At 39.9% G+C, this 23,386-nt stretch overlaps 1 protein-coding gene across 21 annotated transcripts in view; it reads left to right on the top strand.

The window, feature by feature from the left end:
* Window positions 1-20,718, top strand: part of ANK3 (ankyrin 3) — a 755,525-nt gene extending 734,807 nt beyond the window's left edge. For all 21 annotated transcript variants that reach the window (XM_060406459.1, XM_060406456.1, XM_060406452.1 and 18 more), the window contains 2 exons: window positions 1,299-1,386; window positions 19,295-20,718. In XM_060406459.1, the coding sequence (XP_060262442.1) occupies window positions 1,299-1,364 (66 nt within the window). In that variant the 3' untranslated portion in view covers window positions 1,365-1,386; window positions 19,295-20,718. The remainder of the gene's footprint in view (window positions 1-1,298; window positions 1,387-19,294) is intronic.
* Window positions 20,719-23,386: the final 2,668 nt, after the last annotated feature.

Below are 23,386 nucleotides of genomic sequence, written 5' to 3'. Positions count from 1 at the left end.
AGGGTCAAAGAAAAAGACTTTCCTTCCTAACATTCTTTAACACCATATACTTTTACTATCTTTGGAGTTTTCACAGAGATTATTTCATTGATGGAGGATGGAATGTGCCAGATCAAGCATGGGAGAGAAAATTTAAAAACCCTCCACCACAACCAAATCCCTTGGCCATCCCCAACCCTAGCCCTCCCAGCCCAGTACTTTACCTGCAGCCCAGTGCCTGCCTAGGACCCGGAGAGAAAGCACTTGTTTCCAGCAGATGCATAAGGTTTAACTAAAAGTCAGAATGATAAAAGCTTGTCATAAGATCCTTACATTGAATCTAAACATTTTCTCTTTCCAGTATATTCTACAGGGGAATACAAATCCCCTTCTCCCCCATCTTAACCTGAAGAGGATTTTCCTCTCTGGGTTAACAACAGCCCATCTCCCGTGTACCAGTTAAAGAACCAAAGTCATCACCGAGCAGCGTAACTCAGCAAATGAATCTCTAACTCCCAGAGAAAACATCTCTGGTTATTTTTCATTTCTTTCCTTTCTCAGATCTTACTCTTTTCATTAAAAAAAAAAAAGAAACTTCAATACCTGTGTTTACATAAGAAAAAACTAAACTGAAAATTTCTGAGGAGTAATTCAGAAAATTGGAAGGACTACTGTGTTTTCTGTTTTAAGTAGGTTAAAAGCTGAGCATTTGTGCAACCACTTTGCTCACAGAGAAGTGTGTCCTTGATGCTCAGTGAAGAGAGGTCTTGTTTTATGGAAAAAGGATGCCTACTTTGTCAGGAGGAAGAGGAAGGGCGTGGTAATTTCATGAATTAAAAAGGAAAAAGTGTCTCTCAGCCCGACAGCACTTCCACGGTGTTTAGTTCATGATTAGTGCTTCACTGAGAAATTTCCATCTCATTACAACAGATTACTTAACATTCTGCTGACTTTAAAAGGCATAAATTATAACTTACTAATATTTTTTACAACTGGGGTTTGAGTGCCTTGAGAGCTTTAGTGATTTCTTTTAGCTTCACAGGAAATGGACAGGCTGTTTGAATGATCACTAATAGAATGAATGATTGTGAAGTATAGTAACATGGTATTCATTCTGATGGCGCTCTCCAGCTTGCCTTGATGCTGCTGAGCTGTGTGGTTAAGGTAAATAGATGGTATTTTTGGACATGAAGTGACAAAGTGCTTTAAACTGTGTCTCACTTACCCTAATCTAGCCTCAAGGAACCAGAACGGAACCTGCTTTTTAATGAAAACTCTTTCACCACGAAATCTTAATGTGTACATTCCTTTCAAAACAGGGAGAAGGTTATAAGGTGAAGATGAAGAAAGAAGTCCGTCAAGTGGAAAAGAAGAGCCACTCATAACAGTAAACGGCCAACCAAGGTGGTAAGTGTGCTCAAATCAACAACAGCATCACATCTAATTTCACGAAATAAGGGACCCATACCTCCTCCACCCTTCCTCTCTTTTTCACGGAATTACAGCTTTGAATATCCAGTATGCAGTTGCAGTCATTTTTATGTTTGTGTATACAAACACTGTTGTTGTTGTTTAGTTGCTAAGCTGTGTCTGACTCTTGTGACCCCGTGAACTAGCCTGCCAGGCTCCTCTGTTCATGGGATTTCCCCAGGCAAGAATACTGGAGTGGGTTGCCATTTCCTTCTCCCAGGGATCTTCCTGACCCAGGGATCGAACCCAGGCTTTGTCTCCTGCATTGGCAGGCAAATGCTTTACCACTGAGCCACCGGGGGAGCCCAGACACACACACACACTAAAGCTATGGCCTCCAGCTCACAGTCCATAAACTTTCTCTTCACAAATTAGTCAGGAATTTAAATGTGAATGATGTTTTCAGAAGCAAATGTAAATATTGATCAGTGAGTCTCCTCAGAGTGAAGGCTGTGTTTAAGACGCAGTAGCTTTATTCATCCTAACAGGAAGGTTATTCGGCAACAAATAGCTCCTATAAATGTACTTGGAAAGTTGTATTGATTCAGTTTCCCACCATTTTTGCAGAACAGCATCTGAGAATATAATTTTGGTTGGAATATATTGGTTGCCAAGTTTAAATGGAGTGACTGAAATCTCTATATACTACTTAATATATTTTGTATAAACAAAGCAAATTAAATAGGAGGCTAATGGGACGACTGTGTTTTGTAAGTTAAAATGAGCTTTGTTTAAAGTTGTCTGAACTTTTCTTCAGGAAGAAGGGTGTTTTCCTTTAACATTGTTTTCTGAACTTTACTTTGTGCTAATTCTTCCTACGGAACCACAATTAGAAAGCCCATATGGGGTGAAAAAACAGATAGAGCTTTGAAAAGCTCTTTGTAAGTCTGTGAGACAAAGCTGGATGAGTTCTTAGGGCTGTTCACCAAGAGTTTTCTTAGCCCCCAGAAACAAAGAGCAAAGAGATCCCAGTTTCCACTTCCATTCATCTGCTGTTCCCCAGTTACCAGAATCCTGGTATTTGGAGTGTTGCCATAAGGAACTGAGAAATCAGAGTCTCGTTGCTCCAAATTTTGTATGTGAGGTGACTGTAACTAAGACCCGAAGAAATTCTTAATCCCTCCACCTCCAAAAAAAACTCTTATTATTTGCCTGTTTATTCACTTAAGGATTGATTTCACTTTCTCTCCATGAGGCTTTCTGCCTAAGGCACTGGGGAATCACTGGTAAACACCACCAGGGAGGTACTGGCCCTCACTGACCTTACGTTTGGAAATTTCATGGTATTCAGTCGTTTCAGTATTTAAGGCTTTGAGAAAACTCCTAGGAACTGCAGAGAGCTCTGGAAAGAACAATGTTTGCTATACACACTCGTCCAGTGTTCCAGGTGTACCCTTCACTTGATTCTCACAGTCACTCCTCTTGGATTGGCAGCTTTATCATCCCCATTGAACAGGCTCAGAATTGCCCAAGGTCACCTAAATAAAAACTGGCAGAAACAGGATACAAACCCTAACGGGCAGCTCCGGAGCCCACACTCTTAACCCTGTTAACCGGATGTCTGACCTGGTCTGAGGTGACAGGGAATGTTTTCTTTGAGAAAATGATGCTTGAGCTGTTTTAAAGGGTGAATAGGATTCAGTTGGGTAAAGAGGAAGAAACTGGATGGTGTTTGGGGTAGCCTTCCAGGCACAGGCTACTGCATTTTGCAAAGGCCAGAAGGAGAAAGGAACAAGAAGGGAGAACAGGTCAGTGCAGCTGTTAGAAGGTTTTGGCATTGTGTCTGGAGAGGTAGGAAAGATTCAGGTCTCATAAGCCTCTTTCCACTAAAAGTCTAGGTTTTGCATCACTTACTCTAGCTGCAAGACACAGAATGAAGGGAGGTGGCAATAATAGATGAGCAGATAACCTGTTAAACTACTGAAGATGCTGGCTTGGGCAGTAAGGATTGTAAGAGGTAGGGACAGTAAGGCTAAATCAAGAGATAGTGACATGAATTGCTTTTTGTCAGATGATAAGGGTGAGGGGTGAGAAAATTAAGGATAACATCAGTGAGGCAATATCTAGAATGAACCCACCCATTATTCATGTCTTACAGCTGAACCTAGTAAAAGACATATATATATATATTTTTAATTGAGGTGTAGCTGATTTACAATATTAGTTTCAGATGCATAACACAGTGATCCAAAATTTTTATAGATTGTACTCCATTCCAAATTTTTATAGCTTATACTCCATTTAAAGCTTTTGTAAAATACTGGCTATATTTCACTGTGCTGCACAATATGTCTTTGTAGCTAATTTATTTTACACACATTAGTCTGTACCTCTTAATCTCCTACCCTTGCCTTGTCCCTTCTGCCTTCCCTCTCCCCACTGGTCACTAGTGGTTTGTTCTCTATAGCTGTGAGTCTATATTTTGCTATATTCTGTAATTACTTATATGTGGACTAAAAAATAAATAAACCATAATATTCTCCAGGTCCATCTATGTTGTTGTAAATGGCAAAATTTTACTTTTTAAACATTCCATTCCATATATATATATACACCACATCTTCCTTATTCACTATTTTGACTCACTTATTTTGCTATTGTTTCTGTTGCCTTAGGAGACATATCCAAAAAAAAATATGGCTACAGTTTATGTCAAAAAGTATTCTGTGTTTTCTTCCAGGACTTCTATGGTTTCCAGTATTACTTTTAGGCCTTTAATCTATTCATAGTTTTATAGTTTTCTTTTTGTATGTTGTGACAAATGTTCTATTCTTATTCTTTTACATGTGGCTGTCCAGTTTTCCCAGCATCACCTATTGAAGAGACTGTCTTTTCTCCATTGTATATTCTTGCCTACTTCACCATAGACTCATTGACCATAAACGTGTGGGTTTATTTTGGGGCTGTCTAGTCTGTTCCATTGATCTGTGTGTTTTTGTGCTAGTAGCATACTGTTTTAATTACTATAGCTTTGTAATATAGTCTGAAGTCAAGGAGTATCGTACCTCTAGCCCTGTTCTTCTTTCTCAAGATTTCTTTGGCTAATTAAAAAGAATGCAATAATGCCATTTGTAGCAACATCAGTTCAGTTCAGTTCAGTTGCTCAGTCATGTCCAACGCTTTGCGATCCCATGAATCACAGCATGCCAGGCCTCCCTGTCTATCACCAACTCCTGGAGTTTACCTAAACTCATGTCCATCGAGTCAGTGATGTCATCTAACCATCTCATCCTCTGTCGTCCCCTTCTCCTCCTGCCCCCAATCCCTCCCAGCATCAAAGTCTTTTCCAATGAGTCAACTCTTCACATCAGGTGACCAAAGTATTGGAGTTTCAGCTTCAACATCAGTCCTTCCAATGAACACCCAGGACTGGTCTCATTTAGGATGGGCTGGTTGGATCTTCTTGCAGTCCAAGGGACTCTCAAGAGTCTTCTCCAACACCACAGTTCAAAAGCATCAATTCTTCAGCACTCAACTTTCTTCACAATCCAACTCTCACATCCATACATGACCACAGGAAAAACCATAGCCTTGACTAGATGGACCTTTGTTGGCAAAGTAATGTCCCTGCTTTTTAATATGCTATCTAGGTTGGTCATAACTTTCCTTCTGAGGAGTAAGCATCTTTTAATTTCATGGCTGCAATCACCATCTGCAGTGATTTGGGAGCCCAGAAAAATAAAGTCTGACACTGTTTCCACTGTTTCCCCATCTATTTCCCGTGAAGTGATGGGACTGGATGCCATGATCTTCGTTTTCTGAATGTTGCACTTTAAGCCAACTTTCTCACTCTCCTCTTTCACTTTGATCAGAGGCTTTTTAGTTCCTCTTCACTTTCTGCCATAAGGGTGGTGTCATCTGCATATCTGAGGTTATTGATATTTCTCCCAGCAATCTTGATTCCAGCTTGTGCTTCTTCCAGCCCAGCATTTCTCATGATGTACTCTGTGTATAAGTTAAATAAGCAGGGTGACAATACACAGCCTTGACATACTCCTTTTCCTATTTGGAACCAGTCTGTTGTTCCATGTCCAGTTCTAACTGTTGCTTCCTGACCTGCATACAGATTTCTCAAGAGGCAGGTCAGGTGGTCTGGTAGTCCCATCTCTTAAAGAATTTTCCACAGTTTCTTGTGATCCACACAGTCAAAGGCTTTGGCATAGTCAATAAAGCAGAAATAGATGTTTTTCTGGAACTCTCTTGCTTTTTCCATGATCCAGCGGATGTTGGCAATTTGATCTCTGGTTCCTCTGCCCTTTCTAAAACCAGCTTGAACATCTGGAAGTTCACGATTCACGTATTGCTGAAGCCTGGCTTGGAGAATTTTGAGCATTACTTTACCAGCATGTGAGATGAGTGCAATTGTGCAGTAGTTTGAGCATTCTTTGGCATTGCCTTTCTTTGGGATTGGAATGAAAACTGCCCTTTTCCAGTCCTGTGGCCACTGCTGAGTTTTCCTTATATATTGTTATATTGAGTGAAGCAAATCAGAGGACTAATATTGTATGACATGTAAAATCTATAAAGAAATTATACAAAGGAACTTATTTACAAAACAGACTCACAGACTTAGAGAAATAACTTATGGTTGCCAGAGGGAAGGATTTGAGGGGGAGACAGAGTTAGGGAGTTTGGGATGGACATGTACAGACTGCTATATTTAAAATGGATAACCAACTAGGGAACTCTGCTCAGTGTTATGTGTAGCCTGGATAGGAGGGGAGTTTGGGGGAGAATGGATACATGTATATGTATGGTTGAGTCCCTTTGCTGTCCACCTGAAACTATCACAACTTTGTTAATCATTTAAAAAAAAGATTGCTTCGGCTATATGGCAGATTAATAAAACTAAGCATGAATTTGCCATTCACTCTGTTTAAGCAATTGTAAGTGATAAATAAAACTAGAAGAGTTCAGTTAGCTGTCAGCTTTAGTATGCCCCTAAAAGTTTAGTAACTTGTTCAATCATAGAGTCAGACTCTGAGTAGGAAAGAACCAAAAAGGTTATCTACACAAGTGAAGTCATTTTTCTAGAGTAACATATACCTAATATCTATGAATAAATGACACCAAAAAAAATGTGAAAATGTTAGGCTTCCAGGGTCATTTAGAACAAATTAATACAGAAATGACTTGTCAAAAATACACAAGAGACATCAGAATGATAAATAATCCACTCCATAAAGCAGTGGGCTTGGCTTTGGCTCATTTGCTACACCACTCAAAGGAAAGAGAAACTCAATAGGAGCATTCATATAAATGTGAAAATAGCTTCAACGTAAAGCAAACTAAATGTGTCCGATGGAAAGAACAGTGATTTGACTGCAAGCCTCATTTTACTCTCCAGGGTGGTATTTACCTTTCATAAGTGAACTTAGGAAATGACTCCAAGAATACTGCCTATAATTCCAGGACACTGAATGTGTGCTCTGGAAAAATCAATTTGCAAATATATGAGACTGCTGGCTGTCTTTTTTTTTTTGAACAGTAGAACAACTAATAAGTACATGGAATGTGGCCAAATTTCACTGAATATCAGATGGTAACATTAAAATTTTCATTCTGGTTTTATAACCAGTTGAATTTTGAGCTATCTGAACCCTACACCTACCTTTCTTTAATACTGAGTCACAGGCATCCTATTTTTAATGTAAGGGAAAAGCTGATTGCTGAAAATAAATATAAAGATTTATACATAATACATAATGATTTATACCTTATAAAGTGGTTTTATGTTTTTGTCTTACTCTTCAAACAAGCTTCCAGGAAGGTCAGACCGATTTTGATTGCTACCTTTTACAGATGAGGATGCTAAGGCTCAGAGAGGTCATATGACCTTTCTTCTGTTACACAGCTGTGATTGGAAGAACTAGAACTTAAGATTGATACTTCACTTAGTGTCCAATTCCACTAAGCTGTCTTTCTGAAGTTACTTATGAATAATAATAATAGTCATATCCTATCTGAGATTACTATATGCCAGGTAAGATCATTACATAAATTACCTCATGTAGTCCCCAAAACAATGCTATAAGGTAAATACTATTATCCCTTTTTTAATAAATGAGGAAACTGAAGTTTGGAAAATTAAATGACTTACCCAAGGTCTGTAGCTAAGGAGCAAAAGAATAAAACTTGAACTTATCCAGAGCCTAGCTCTTAACTGTTACTCATACTAATAGTTAAACAGTATTAGATTATTATCAGAAACCTAAAAGCATTTTGAATCAAAGACATGTGTAAAGGCAACCTGTAGTAAATTTCTTCATACAGTCCACAGTGAAAATACTCAGTGTTTTGGTTTTGTTTTTTAAAATAAACCTGCACAGCCATAATCTCCAAATGTCTACTTTAAAAATGCCATTAGAGATTAGTGAGGCTGTGGCATGAGAAGGCCCCCAGATACATGCCATAAAAGACTGTGGAACAGCTGCATTTTAAACCTCTTTCAGGGAAATGCTCAAGATTGCACAGCCACATGGAAGCCAGGAGCAGCAACAGCACCCAGGCCTGCTGGGGAAATACTTTATTACCCACGGTCAAAACGTTGACTCATTTCATTGATGTCTTCAAAAAGTATTTGACCTTCTACCTGGCTGAGAGTGAAAAACCTAGATACACAGAGGTGAATAAAACCTCCATGGCCTCTGCCCTCCTGCATCTCTCAGCCTGCAAAAGGGAAAGAGATGGGACACATGATGTCTAAAGGCTAAAAATACGAAGTCCAAGATCCAAGGAAGACTAACACAAGAACACAGTTAGCCTTGGGGGCTAGGGAAAGTCACGCCACTTATGCTAAGGCCTCATAGGTACCACCAGCAATGAAAACGGGAAGGGAAAGAGGACTCCAAGCAAAGGGTACAACTGCAAGGGCCTTGAGGTAGGAAAAGGCCTAACACATCTGGGGACACGAAAGAAGATCGGTGCCCCAGAGCCTGCTGAGCTGGTGGTGACTGAGGCAGGCCCATGATGAAGTGAGAAATGCTTCACCATAGGCCAAATCCAAATCCATAGGATTTGGATTTCATTCTAAGACGTTGAAGGCTTTGAAAGATTTTAAGCAAGAGCCTGACCTAATTTTTTTTTTTTTTAACACATCAGCTATGTAGAGAAGAATTGGAGGGAAAACAAGAATAAACTGAAGGGGATGAGCTAGGATGTTATTGCTATCGTCCCGCTAAGCCACATGATAACAGGGCTAGGACCTGGGCTGTAGTTTTAGGAAAGTTGACGGTATCTGATGGCCTGGAGGTAGGATGGAGAAGAGTTGAGTCAAGAATGACACCAGGTTCCAAGGATAAGCAAGTGGGTGGTAGAAAAAGGAACAGGATGGGTTTTAAAACTATCAAGAACTCAGGCCATTTGTCAGTACATAAGTCTGGAGCTCTGAGGAAAGATTGCGACTTGACATATAAAAAGGAGTGTTTCACTCAAGAGGTAAGTCCTGAACATCAGAGAAAGGGAACACCAGAGAATAGATGTGATTACCTAGGGAGAAAGTGAACGTGAACAAAGAAGGGGCTCAGGATTGAGCCCCAGAGAACAACATTTTGAAGAGAACAGAGCTTTAGAAGGTTGCCTCTGACCTCTTCCTTCCTAGAGATCTCCAAGCTGTTCTATCTGTTCTAATCTAAAACTGCCTACATATTCAGCCTTGGCCCTCTAGCTTATTTATTTGGTTTTACCATAAAATATTTTAATCCTTGCGGTTTAGTATCAGTGGATAAAACAAACTTTCCTATAATGCAGATTGGCTGACAGGCTTTTATAAATAAGTGATCACCCACGTTTGGAGCCCCTTTACTCTTAGCATGCAACACACTGTGTTTGGGATCAAGAGCGTCCCACCTTTAAGACATTATCCTAATACAACTCAGCCATAAGAAAGAATGAAATAATGTCATTTGCTGCAACATGGATGGATGTGGAGATCGTCACACTAAGGTGAACAGGGAAAGACGTGTTACTTATATGTGAAATCTTTAAAAAAAAAATACAATGATCTTATTTCCAAGACAGAAAGAGACTCACAGATATGGAAAACATGCATATGGTTATAAATGGGAAACAGGGATGAGGGAAGGAGAAATTAGATTGGAATTGATACACTACTATATATAAAATAATCAGCCAGGGCCTACTGTATAATACAGGGAACTATACTCAATATTTTGCAGTAACATATAAGCGAATCTGAAGAACAGATGTATGTGTATGCATATACATATATATATATAATCACTTTGCTGTACACCAGAAATTAACACAGCATTGTAAATCAACTTTCCTTCAGTTAAAAAAAAAAAAAGAAATACATATATATAAATTGAAAAAAGACATTATCCCAAGCATTGCTACTTATTTGAGGACATATAACTACAGTCTAGACCAAGAGGCAAACATGACTGTAAACAACACAAGTCAAAATACAAAGCTCTAATAAAAGATATAAACAAATTGCTAGGAGAATTCACTGGAAGATGTAATAAACTCCAATGGAGGAGAGCTTGCAAAGCTTCCTGGAAGTGCATATTTAAGGTGGCTTCTGAAGACAGAGTAGGATTTAAGACTGGGCAGTGTGATGATATGTGCTATGCTCGCGACTGTGGCCTTTATCCTAGAGACATGGGGTACCACTGGAAGTGTTGGGGTGGGAGAATAATACAGTCAGATGGGAGTTAGGTAACCCTAGTGGTAGGAAAGGGAGTTAGTGGGAGGAGAGTTTGAACACGAGGAACTCAGCTATAAGACACAACGAGGCCTGAACCCTGGCAGAAAGAATAGAAAGTTGAGGGCAGATGTGAGGAACATTTTAGAAGTGTAACAACCAGATTAACTCTATAAAGGGAGTGAGATTGTGAACTTGTGTGTAATCACTAACGAAACTATAGACTGTAAGAGGAGAAAAATAAAATTAGAGATTGAAATAGGTCAATCTGTAGTGCTTCAGTGTTTGTCAGTAATGAGGAAGAGAAATGTAAGCTAATGATGTTACTGTGGCATAGAAGTGGCCTGAGTGAGGATAAACCACAGGCTTACTGGCTGGGTAAGCTTGACTAACCTATTTAACTTCTCTGCCTTAATTTCTTGGCCTCTATTAGGATAAGAGTAACATATCTCATAGAGTAACTCATTTAATTCTAGCAATAACTCTATGTAAATCACTTAAAATAGTGACTGGCAAGCCCATAGTAAGCACTCAGCTATTATTATTAATAGTAGTGTTAAAGAGAAGTGGGGTCAGGGATATAAATTAGGAGTTTGGGATTAACACATACACTATATAAAATGCTGGCCACCCACTCCAGTATTCCTGCCTGAAAATCCCCATGGACAGAGGAATGTGGTGGGCTACAGTTCATGTGGTCATAAGGAGATGGACACAACTGAGCAACTAAACAGCAACAATATATATAAAACAGGTAAACGACAAGGACCTACTCTGTAGCACAGGGAACTCTACTCAATATCGTGTCATTGCTATACTGGAGAAGGGAATGGCAAACCACTCCAGCATGCTTGCCTTGAGAAGCCCGTGAACATGCATGAAAAGGCAGAAAGATACGACACTGAAAGATGAACAGCCCAGGTCGGTAGGTGTCCAGTATGCTACTGGAGAAGAGCAGAGAAACAGCTCCAGAAGGAATGAAGAGGCTGTGCCAAAGCAGAAACAACGCCCAGTTGTGGATGTTTCCGGTGGTGAAAATAGAGCCTGATGCTGTAAAGAACAAGACCGCATAGGCACCTGGAATGTTACATTCATGAATCAATGTTAACTGGAAGTGGTCAAACAGAAGATGGCAAGAGTAAACATCAACATTTTAGGAATCAGTGAAATAAAATGGATGGAAATGGGTGAATGTAATTTAGATGACCATTATATCTACTACTGTGGGCAAGAATCCCTTAGAAGAAATGGAATAGCCCTCACAGTAACAGTAGAGTCCAAAATACACTACCTGGGTGCAGTCTCAAAAATGACAGAACAATCTTGATTCGTTTCCAAGGAAAACCATTCAATATTACAGTAATCTAAATCTATGCTCCAATCACTAATACTGAAGAAGATGAAGTTAAATGGTTCTATGAAGACCTACAAGATCTTCTATAACTAACACCAAAACAAAACAGATGTATGTCCTTTTCATCATAGAGGAGTGGAATGCAGAAATAGGAAGTCAAGAGATACCTGGAGTAACAGGCAAATTTGAAGTATCAAATGAAGCAGGGCAAAGGCTAACAGAGTTTTGCCAAGAGAACACACTGGTCATAACAAACACCCTCTTGCAACAACACAAGAAACGACTTTACATATGGACATCAGTACCAAAATCAGATTGATTATGTTCTTTGCACTCGAAGATGGAGAAGTTCTATACAGTCAGCAAAAACAAGAACAGGAGTTGACTGAGGCTCAGATCACCAACTCCTTATTGCAAAATTCAGATTTAAATTGAAGAAGTAGGGGAAACTACCAGGACATTCTGGTATGACCTAAATCAAATCCCTTAGGATTATACAGTGGAAGTGACAAATAGATTCAAGAGATTGGATCCAATAGAGTACCTGAAGTACGATGAGGTGCATAATATTGTGCAGGAAGCGGTGACCAAAACCATCCCTAAGAAAAAGAAATGCAACAAGGAAAAATGGTTGTCTGAGGAGGCCTTACAAATAGCCAAAAAAAGAAGAGAAACAAAAGGCAAAGGTGAAAAGGAAAGATATACCCATCTGAATGCAGAGTTCCAAATTGTAAGGAGAGATAAGAAAGCCTTCTTCAGTGAATAATGCAAAAAAAAATAGAGGAAAACAATAAAATGGAAAAGACTAGAGATCTCTTCAAGAAAATTAGAGATACCAAGGAAACATTTCATGCAAAGATGGGCACAATAAAGGACAGAGATAGTATGGACCTAAAATAAGCAGAAGATATTAAGAAGAGGTGGCAAGAATGCACAGAAGAACTGTACAAAAAAGGTTTTAATGACCCAGATAACCACAATAGTGTGCTCATTCACCTAGAGCCAAACATCCTGGAGTGTGAAGTCAAGTGAGCCTTAGGAAGCATTACTACGAACAAAAGCTAATGGAGGTGATGGAATTCCAGCTGAGTTATTTCAAATCCTAAATGCTGATGCTGTAAAAGTGCTGCACTCAATATCTCAACAAATTTGGAAAACTCAGCAGTGGACAGCCACAGGACTGGAAAAGGTCAGTTTTCTTTCCAACCCCAAGGAAGGGCAATGCCAAAGAATGTTCAAACTACCACACAATTGCACTCATTTCACATGCTAGCAAAGTAATGCTCACGATCCTACAAGCTAGGCTGCAACAGTATGTGAACCAAGAACTTCCAGATGTACAAGCTGAATTTAAAGTGGGCAGAGGAACCAAAGATTAAATTGCCAGCATTCACTGGATCATAGAGAAAGCAAGGGAGTTCCACAAAAACATCTACTTCTTCTTCATTGACTATGTGAAAGTCTTTGCCTGTGTGAATCTCAACAAACTGTGGAAAATTCTTGGGCATGCAAGACCACCTTAGCTGCCTCCAAAGAAACCCGTATGCAGGTCAAGAGGCAACAGTTAGAAAATGCCACAACAGTCAGGTTTCAGATTAGAAAAGGCGTACATCAAGGCTGTATATTGTCTCCCTGCTTATTTACCTTCTATGCAGAGTACATCGTGCAAAGTGCCAGGCTGGATGAAGCACAACCTGGAATCAAGACTGTTGGGAGAAATATCAATAACCTCAGATATGCAGATATACCACCCTTATGGCAGAAAGTGAAGAACTAAAGAGCCTCTTGATGAAAGTGAAAGAGGAGAGTGAAAAATTTGGCTTACAAGTAAGTCAACATTCAAAAAACTAAGATCACGGCATTCATTCCCATCACTTCATGGGAAACAGATGGGGAAACAATGGAAACAGTGACAGACTTTATTTTCTTAGGCTCAAAAATAATTGCGGACAGCGATTGTAACCATGAAATTAAAAGACACTTGCTCCTTGGGAGAAAAGCTATGACCAATCTAGATAGCATATTTAAAAGCAGAGACATCACTTTGATAACAAAGGTCCAGATAGTCAAAGCTATGGTTTTTCCAGTAGTCATGTACAGATGGGAGAGTTGGGCCATAAAAAAGGCTGAGTTCTGAAGATCAATGCTTTCGAACTATTGTGCTGGAGAAGACTCTTGACAGTCCCTTGGACTGCAAGGAGATCCAATCAGTCAATCCTAAAGGAAATCAGCTCTGAATATTTGTTGGAAGCACTAATGCTGAAGCCCCAATATTTTGGCCACTTGATGCAAAGAACTGACTCATTGGAAAAGACTCTGATGCTAGGAAAGACTGAGGGCAGGAGGAGAAGGTAGCAACAGAGGATGAACTGGTTGGATGGCATCATTGACTCAACTGATGTGAGTCTGAGCAAACTCTGGGAGACAGTGAAGGACAGGGAAGCCTGGCGTGCTGTAGTCCATGGGGTCACAAAGATTTGTACACAACTGAGCAACTAACAACAACCTGTATGTGTGTGTGTCTGTGTGTATATACATATATAAAGGTATGTGTGTGTTTGTGTATATATACACATATATATCAGAGAAGGCAATGGCACCCCACTCCAGTACTCTTGCCTGGAAAATCCCACGGGTGGAGGAGCCTGGTAGGCTGCAGTCCATGGGGTCGCAAAGAGTCGGACACGACTAAGTGACTTCACTTTCACTTTTCACTTCCGTGCATTGGAGAAGGAAATGGCAACCCACTCCAGTGTTCTTGCCTGGAGAATCCCAGGGACAGGGGAGCCTGGTGGGCTGCTGTCTATGGGGTCGCATAGAGTCGGACACGACTGAAGCGACTTAGCAGCAGCGTACATATATATGTAAAACACTTTGCTCTACACTTGAAAATAACACAACTGTAAATCAACTATACTTCAATTCTTTGAAAATGATGTCAATGTTTAAAAAAGAAAAGAGGTGAGAAGAGAACCAGGAACAGCACCTGGAAGATCCTGGGTTTAGGAGGCCAGTGGGCTGAGCAGCAGCAGCCAGGTGTGCTAGAAGACAGCGGTGGGGGAGGTCGGAACAACGGCACCCCTGAAATCCTGTGTGTCACATCGGTGTATGCTTCAGAACACTTTGTTATTTCCTATCACTTGTTTCTCGTAGTATCCCCGTGAAACCAGCAGCATAGGTATTCTCATTCCTCTTTAATACAGACAGCAGAATCGATGAGGTTGTAGTTAATGACAGAAACGGATTTTAACTCCAACTTCCTGATTCTGCTTCCAGGCAATCAGAACTCTGGTATGAACTGCTTCATCCCAAATTCAGGACCCTGTCCTCCAGAATATTTTCCAGAATTCATCTGGAGTAGATAATGCTTTTATGTAGCATTTCTTTTCATCTCTCTTACCCTTTAAAAAAATCCCTAGTTATCTAAAGGCAGGGCCCAAGAGCCAGGTAGCTTGACTTCCAGTTCTGGCTCTCCCACACACTAAATGCACTGCCAGTAAGAACCCTGTGGCTCTGTTTCCTTATGTGTAAAATGGAAGAAGTAGTACCTCATGGTTATTAGGATTAAATAAGCTAATCCACCTTAGAACACTGCCTGGCACATCATAAACATTTAATAATGATGACAATATTTAGTTGCCTTACTAAGTTTCAACTATAAAACTTCCACTGCCAACATGTACATCAATACTTTCCCAATAATTTCTTTTTTAAAACACTGGCACTGTTACCTCAGATGTTTTTTAATCAGAAGTCATTAGAAGAGAACAAACAAAAATTAAGTCCCACTTATTGGTATTAGTTGAAGAACAAATCTACATAAACTGGGAATTATTTTTAAATTACACAATTAGCATTACATAAAGTAATTAGAATTAATGCTTAGGAAAAAATGTTCTTAGCCTCATGACTTCCTTAACAAAAGAGAAAAAGAGAAGGGAATGGAAGAGAGAAGTGAGTTAGGAAGAGAAGAAATAGAATAACAAATTCTCTGTTCTCAGTGGGCTATAGGGAAGGCATATCAGAAAAGGCTTTCTTTAAGGCCTAACAGAGCTCAGTCTTAAAATGAGTAAGAGTTAGCCTGCAAAGGTGAATCTCACTAGGGAGAAGATGGCCCAGAGTTTCAAGAAGATGGCATTTGAAACACACTTACAGGGTAAAGAGGAGTTAGAGATAAATGAAGATGGCAGCAGGGGATTATAGGTGGATACAAAATCATTAGCAAAGAAAAGGAAATTGGAAACCAATTGGGATGATGACTGGCATGTACTCTAGATTCTCTAGATCTTCCAAGTGTGATCTGTGGACTAGCAGTATCAGCATCAACCAGAGTCTTATTAGAAATGCAGAAACTCCTGGCTCACCCTGACCTACTTGATCAGAATCTACTTTTGAAGATCCCTGGGTGATAGGTATGCACTTTAAGCCTTGGGAAGCACTGCTTCAGAACATATTACTAGCTCTTAATCTGGGTGGAACACTGGAATCATCTACAGGGTTTTGTTTTGTTTAATTTTTTATGCTGTGCACCACCCAGCTGATATGGGATATGGCCTGGGTACTGGTTTTTTTTTTTTAATCTCCCTAGATAACTCTGATGTGTGTCCAAGTTTGAGAACCAGTGGAGAACAGTGATTTTCAGTGGAGAGTATGGGCAGTAAGCATGAAAAGGTTTATTGGGCTGAACTGCAGAGAGCTAAAGGTGTAAGAGGTGTGTGTGTGTGTGTGTGTGTGTGTGTGTGTGTTTATTGGGATGAACTGCAGAGAGCTAAAGGTGTAAGGGGTGGGTGTGTGTGGGGGGGGGTGTGTGTGTGTGTGAGTGATGTTGCTGTTAGTTTGTTTTTAGTTAGGTACAAGCGGTTAAGTACCACTATGCAGAGAGCTGAAGGTGTAAGGGGTGAGTGGGTGTGGGTGTGTGTGCGTGTGCATGTGTGATGTTGCTGTTTGTTTTTAGCTAGGCACTAGTGGTTAAGTACCACTATTATATGAACCTATAAAGGAAAAGTTGGTTTTAACCTAAGGTGTAAGGGTTGTGTGTGTGTGATGTTGCTGTTTGTTTTTAGCTAGGCACTAGGGGTTAAGTCGGAGAAGGCAATGGCAACTCACTCCAGTACTCTTGCCTGGAAAATCCCATGGACAGAGCCTGGTAAGCAGCGGTCCATGGGGTTGCGAAGAGTCGGACACGACTGAGTGACTTCACTTTCACTTTTCACTTTCATGCATTGGAGAAGGAAATGGCAACTCACTCCAGTGTTCTTGCCTGGAGAATCCCAGGGACAGGGGAGCCTGGTGGGCTGCTGTCTATGGGGTCGCACAGAGTCGTACGTGACTGAAGTGACTTAGCAGCAGCAGCAGGGGTTCAGTACCACTATTACATGAACCTATAAAGGAAAGGTTGGTTTTAATCTATATTCCTGACTTGAAAATGTGATGAAGAAAGTACAACATTCATCTGTGAAATATAAACTGCCTTGAAAATCTAATCAATAGTTCTTTTTTGATATTTTAAATTTCTTAAAACAAATGTATACTGAAATAACTAAACACATGATTGGTTTTCTGAGTTGTTTTCCACTACATTGGGGTTTGAAAAGCATGAAAACCCAAAGACAGATTTCTAAATGCAAATGCCTCAAACTCAGAGCCATTATTTAAACCCAGACACAGAAGATGACTCAAATTCTCTTTCTGAAATGTCATCTTGAGGGAGCCTGCTCTTGCACCTTTCCATCAGATGGCGATCTCATCACAGTTTATAGACTGTCACTATTGTATAACAACCACAGAGCCACTCAGCCAAGATGCTCATGCTTTGTGTGTAACACTGTCCTTGGCATACGCTTTTGCCCAACGAATAACATTCTTACACCCTATGTGGTTGGGGCCTATACACCCTGACTGTGACCAAGAACTAGATAGATATAAAAGGGGAAGTAACACTCAACTTTTTAAATGATCATTCACATTATACCTGAATATAAATAGGTGTAAGTAATAGTTTTTTTTTAAAATTATAGAAACATATCCACTATTTCTAGCAAGATAATGTTTGCTTGCATCAAGGTGATAAGAGAAAGACCTTACTTCTTACTGCAAGATTAAGTGGGAAGCTGGACTGGTTTTTGGAAGATGAGGCCAAACAGAGCTGAACTGGGTTGTAGTGATGATTACATAGCTATATACATTTATTATTAACCTATATTTACAAAAGATAAATTATATGGTATATAAATTCTGTATCAGTTAAGCTGTAAAAAGTTGAGGGAGGCAGTGTTCAATTAGAAGAAAATTGCTGTGAAGTTTCCCTAAGAAAACAAAGTGAGATCACTGGAGTAACATTATCATAGAACCATCTAAGAAGCCTGGTGCCTGGAAGATTAGGAATAGACAGTAAAAGCAGAGGTGAGAAAATCCTGATCTTACTCTAATGTGCACACTCTGTGGAACACGGCCTGCTCAGATGACTCACTTTCCTTCTCTGGAACTGCTGCAGAGTCATGGGTGTGGGGCAGGTGTTCAAATCACCCCAGAAGGAACTGACACTTGGATGTTCTTGGCTCCAAGCATTAGTGACCTGGGGCATGGAGGTCAGTAGGCTTTTAATACAAAAAAGGAAGGCAGAACCATAGTGGGGCAGACAGAGGAAGTACTACAGTAAGATGTTCACAGAACCCCAGGATATTCCATCTAAAGGCAAAGAGACTTGTCTGGGGTGCATAAACAACCTCAGGGTCACTGAGAACAATCTTAAACCCCCAAAGAAGCAGAATTCTAAAGGTTCTCCTGAACCAGCAGAAATAGCCTGTGGCATGTATGTGAATGAATAGGGTTATTCCCCAAATTAATCTTGCCTGACTCGCCTTTTCTCTAGGGGCTATGTCTTGCTCTCAGGCAGGCACTCAGGTCTGTCACCTTTTCACACTGAGCAGGAGGAATGGATGTATGCAGGAAGAACTTTGTGTTGTGGAGGAGGCATTCCTACCAAGAACAATTCCGCATAGGAGTATGAAAGCCTCTGGCAAAGGAGGTTAATTTATTTTGATGTATTAAGACCGGTTATAAAACATTGATATTTATGCAGGTATAATCAGATAGGACAAGATGTTCTCAGTGGAGCCTCCATAAAAAAATCTCAAATAAAATTAATCTATCCTGTCATGACTGATGTGAGGCAGGAGAAAAAAAATAATTCTTTGCAATGGCATAAAATAGTCATGAATTTGAATTTGCATATGGAAAAGCAATTTCATAGTAACCAAAGTAATGAGACTGTTCTCCCTTTATGAAAGGTAGCATTTTGCATAAGACAAATAGGCATGATTCAGGAGCTCCATCCTGACTCTCTATCCCTGGTCCTGTGTGCCTTTAAAAACCCCATACATTTTGACGGAAATCTCAAAGCAATACTGTCAGCCTCTTTATTTCACAGATAGAGGTCCAGAGGTCTGCAAATGGCTTTCCCCAGTACCCGAGTGAGTGACCTGAGCAACAGAGACAGAACCAGAAGAGGGTCTTTCTAACTCAATCCCCGAAACCCCTAGTACAGAAAGCAGTGTTCTGTGGAGAGTCCAGGGTCACCCAGAGAAGGTCACTGCCTTCTAAACGCTTTCCAGCATACCTCAGGGCTTTGTTCTCCGACACATGTAGCAAATCACCTCAGTCACAGCATGTTAAACCACCCCATTAGGAAGTTGAGGGCCCCCATTCTCTGAGGCTTTTCTGTTGAATGGCAAGGGAGACTTCAGCAACTTCTTTAAAAAGGCGGGGGTGGGGGGCAAGGGAAAGAAAGCTAAACTCAACACCTATTGTTTCTCTTTCCACAGGATCATGTGTTTTTACTGCCAGTATTGAGAAATTCATGGAAGTTGTCAGCAGGAAGTAAAAATTTACAGAGAAGGGTGTATGTGTTTGCCGCTTCCACACATTAATGGCATGATTTTTTTTTTAATGCAAAAAGAAAAAGAAAAAAAAACCACCCACATTTTAATTTAGCATGAGCCAATTTACAGAGCATGGAAATTCACTTTCATTCCCAGGATTGGCACGTATGCAATTAGCAATGCAGTGTATATACAAGAAGCCATGCTGTTAACAGTTTATCTCAAGTAATTTGGTGTCATTTATAAAAGGAAGAAATTTCTGCCGCCAGAAGGGACAGAAGGAGAAGGAGATGGAATGATCAAATCATGGAGAAACACTAAAATTACTAAATCCACAACAGCTCGCCTTATTTTTCTTGGACCCAAACTGTCAGGGTATAAACACTATTTGTTTCTTTTTTAAAACATCTATAGTTTTGCTGTAAATAATAACACTGTATAAATTCTAACAGAAAAATAGAATAAATGTTGATAAGGCACTGCCTCTTAGAACACAAACAGAATATTGCAAATGCATTTAACATAATAGGGGTCTCAAGTGACTTCACCCTAGAAGAGGGAGGAGGGTAATGGGTGGGGGGATCTTCACTGATTCTTGTATATTAGCAATTATAATGTTTGTATATGCAAAACTGCTAGCTTGATTTAAAAAAAAAAAACAAATCTTTAAAATCTGCTGCAAATTTAAATAATTCCCCAAATGAGGAATTCTGTAGTTCTGTGAAAAAAATTTTTCTTCAGAATACTAATATTTTGATGCATGTGTATCACCTTATTTTGATTAAATATTTTCCAATTTTGCAAACACTACAGTATACTGCAACACAGAAGATTTTATCTGTAAACACAAAGCCCTTCATCTAATATTTGTTGCTATTGCCAATTTTTCAATGAAATGATCTAAAAATGAAAAAAAAGAAAACCTATACAGTAGTTGCTTTAGGGGGAGGGGGGTGCTGTTAGTGCTTAAAAGGGTAATGCTTGCCGCTTTAGAGGTGGATGGTGCTCAAAAGAGGCCCCCGTCAGGGGTGTTTTAAGTGGACTGAACAGAATTCTTAGCTAGTAGAATGGCAGCACGCTGTAAAATTACTCCTGTATCGTGTACTGGCTATAAGATGTAGACACCTTTCAGTAAGCCAATCATTTGTAACCATTCTCGCCATGTCATATTAGGTTAATAAGGCTGCTGTGTTTTAAAGGGCATTTTTATTTGGGTTTTGGTGAAATTCTTTAATTTGTTGATTATATTCATATAAAATCAGCATTCATTGACACATAGCTCTAATGACATATGTATGAAAAACCATACACTGGATGACCTAGTCGATTATTTAAGCAAAAATAAATTGTGTTAAACTCTTCACCTATCTGTGCTCTAAAGTGTCCTTGTGTTCTCTGACAAAAGGTAACTATCTTAACTCCTTGTCATGTGGCCACAGTTGTCCTCTTCACCAGGATTCGTTGTGCTTCTGCCTCTGATCACTAAAGAGACAGTCCCCAGTGTTCAGTCGTGCCCTGACAACTCCCAACTTAACACAAATTCTGTGCATTTCATGGAAAAGCCAAAAATTAGACAACTGACAAGTGATCTTTGCTCACATCTGGTTTGAGCTGCCCCCCGAACGCGGAGAATTAACAGCTGTTAACAGCTGACACGTCCATAAGTTGTAAAAGAGCACCTCCAGGAACCATTGTAGCCCATAAAGCAATTGTTTTAAAGTTGACATTCACTGTCAGTGCTTGTAAGCTGGGATATTTCACCCAACTTTCTAACTTCTCTGGAAAAGCATGATTTGCAACCACAGGCCTCATTGCCAGAAGGCAGCAAGCTGCTGCCCTTGCCCTCTCCAGCCTGGCCTGTGGTCTCCAGGTACCACAGTCCCAGCCCTACTTCTTAGGCCAGGAGCCCTGACTGGCCTCGTAGGAGCTGGAGTCTGTGATTAGATGCTACATGACAAGCTCAACAAGAGCAGAGACCATGGCTGCTTTAATTCTTATTCTAGTCCAGAGCCTGGCATACAGTAATGGTGGTCGTAGCAACCGGGATCATCATTGCTAAAATTGGAACACTCACGATATGCCAGATAAGTATGCTGCCTTCATTAACTCAGTGCTCTAAATACTTTATGAGTAGATACTATCTTTGATAGTAACAGTCCCTGTATAAATATTCAATGGGTGCTTAGAGCCATTCAGCAATGTCACAGGCTGCCTGTCATTTAGGATTATTGCCAAATGGGATGTTGTTCCCAACTGGGTTTCAATATAAATGCAGAACACATGTATAGGGAATCACTGTGCATAAAGATTGAGGCCAGACTGCATTTGCATAGTATCCCAAATAAAAAGGTATTTATTTGGCTCACTTAACCCCTGCACCAAAATCATCTACCATGAGCAAACCAAGACCCCTGAAAGATTTGTTTAAACTTGCCCCCAAAGCCTATCTTTGTAAAACCAAAGTATCCTAGCTTCCCACTTAAGTGTTATGAATTTCTGACTCACAGTCCTTGACAGATATTTATCCTAAACTAGAAATCCAAAGAAGTGTACTTATCTGCGTATTAAGTGGCTGTTACATTATGTTTGTATACCTGAAAACTTGACTTTAGAGACACGTGATGGGCTAAACTTCAGGTCAAGCAAAAGTTCATAAATTTACTCAAAAAGAGAAGTATCCAAAGTAGGCTAATCAAGATTTTACTTGCATATGTATGTGTATATGTATATATTTATATATGTATGCATGGATTGAATGCGGGCATACATCATATACAGTCTTCAGCCTGCTGGCTTATAAAAATGTATTTTAGCTTTTCCTTGATTTATATTGCTGTAAAAAAAAATGAACTGTGACTGATAGATTCCTGATATTTGCTGTGTTTTTCAGTTTTATATTCCTACCAAATCCCTAAGTTTCTTAAATTTAAATGTATTATCATTATTGTATTGCCAAGTTATGGCACTATACTGTGCAGGGTTATTTCACCATTTCTAAGAGGGATCTACTGAACACATAAGGAGCCAGCCTTCTATTAATAAATTCTGCCTTGGCATCCTGATGTTCCACCATATTCATTTTGGTATCATCCTAGGGTCCCATCAAGACATGTTTTTTTCCAGGGCAAATAAACAAACAAACAAACAAAAGTTGTTTGCTTGCCTTTATTATTATTATGAGCATCAGATCATGTTCGGCTGTACAACAGGGATATGTGAGCACCCCAGAAATAAAACTCACGGGAATGATAACTCATCCTGTGAGTCTCTGAAGAAGCCAGTGATCAAAATGCTAGCCTCCTATCTGGATGACTCTGGGTATTCTTCATTTGTTAAAGAGGCCCTGGCACATTAAAAGGTATATGGTTTCCAAGTCACATGGCATTGCTTCTCTCTCATGAATTAATGATCCAACAGTTCAGAAGTAAATATTTCCAGCATTGGGATTTGAGTTCTTTCAATAACAGAGACAAAATGTTATCTGGCTAACCATGCATGAATACAAAATAAAAAACAAAACAAAACAGTGGACTCTGATGAGCATTCTTAGTAACAGGCCCAATAGCTTTCACTTTTTAAACAGAACTAAGTGCAGACAGTTCAACACAGAGCAAAAAGAAATTCATCATTATAGCTGCCACACTTGATGACTGATAGTTATGAACAGGAAGGACAACTAGATGAAGTGAAGAAATTTTATTCTTTATTCCTCGGTGCTTCCTGAGTTAAGGAGTAAACATCCTGAGGGGTGCATTTGCAAAGGACATCCTCAGACTCCTTGTCAATCCCCAAGGAGTTCCAAAGCACAGTAGAGATGAATGTCCTCGGGTGGTTCTAAAGGAGTGAGAGGAACCACTAGGCCACAGGAGGTACCCCAGAAGCAAGAACTATTAGACTTTTCCCCAGGACCACTTTGGAACATCTTGCTGACATCCCAGAAAAACAAGTGATCTCCTTACCTAATTTTCCCTGCCATCCTCAACTGTCACCTTTCTCCCAGCATCTAACTCAGGCAAGGGTGTAATTCTGACCGCT

Source organism: Ovis aries, chromosome 25 (genome assembly GCF_016772045.2).
Source record: "Ovis aries strain OAR_USU_Benz2616 breed Rambouillet chromosome 25, ARS-UI_Ramb_v3.0, whole genome shotgun sequence".
Taxonomy (NCBI): domain Eukaryota; kingdom Metazoa; phylum Chordata; class Mammalia; order Artiodactyla; family Bovidae; genus Ovis; species Ovis aries.
The sequence above is the reverse complement of the archived record's forward strand: the minus strand, read 5'-3'. Positions and strand labels throughout refer to the sequence as shown.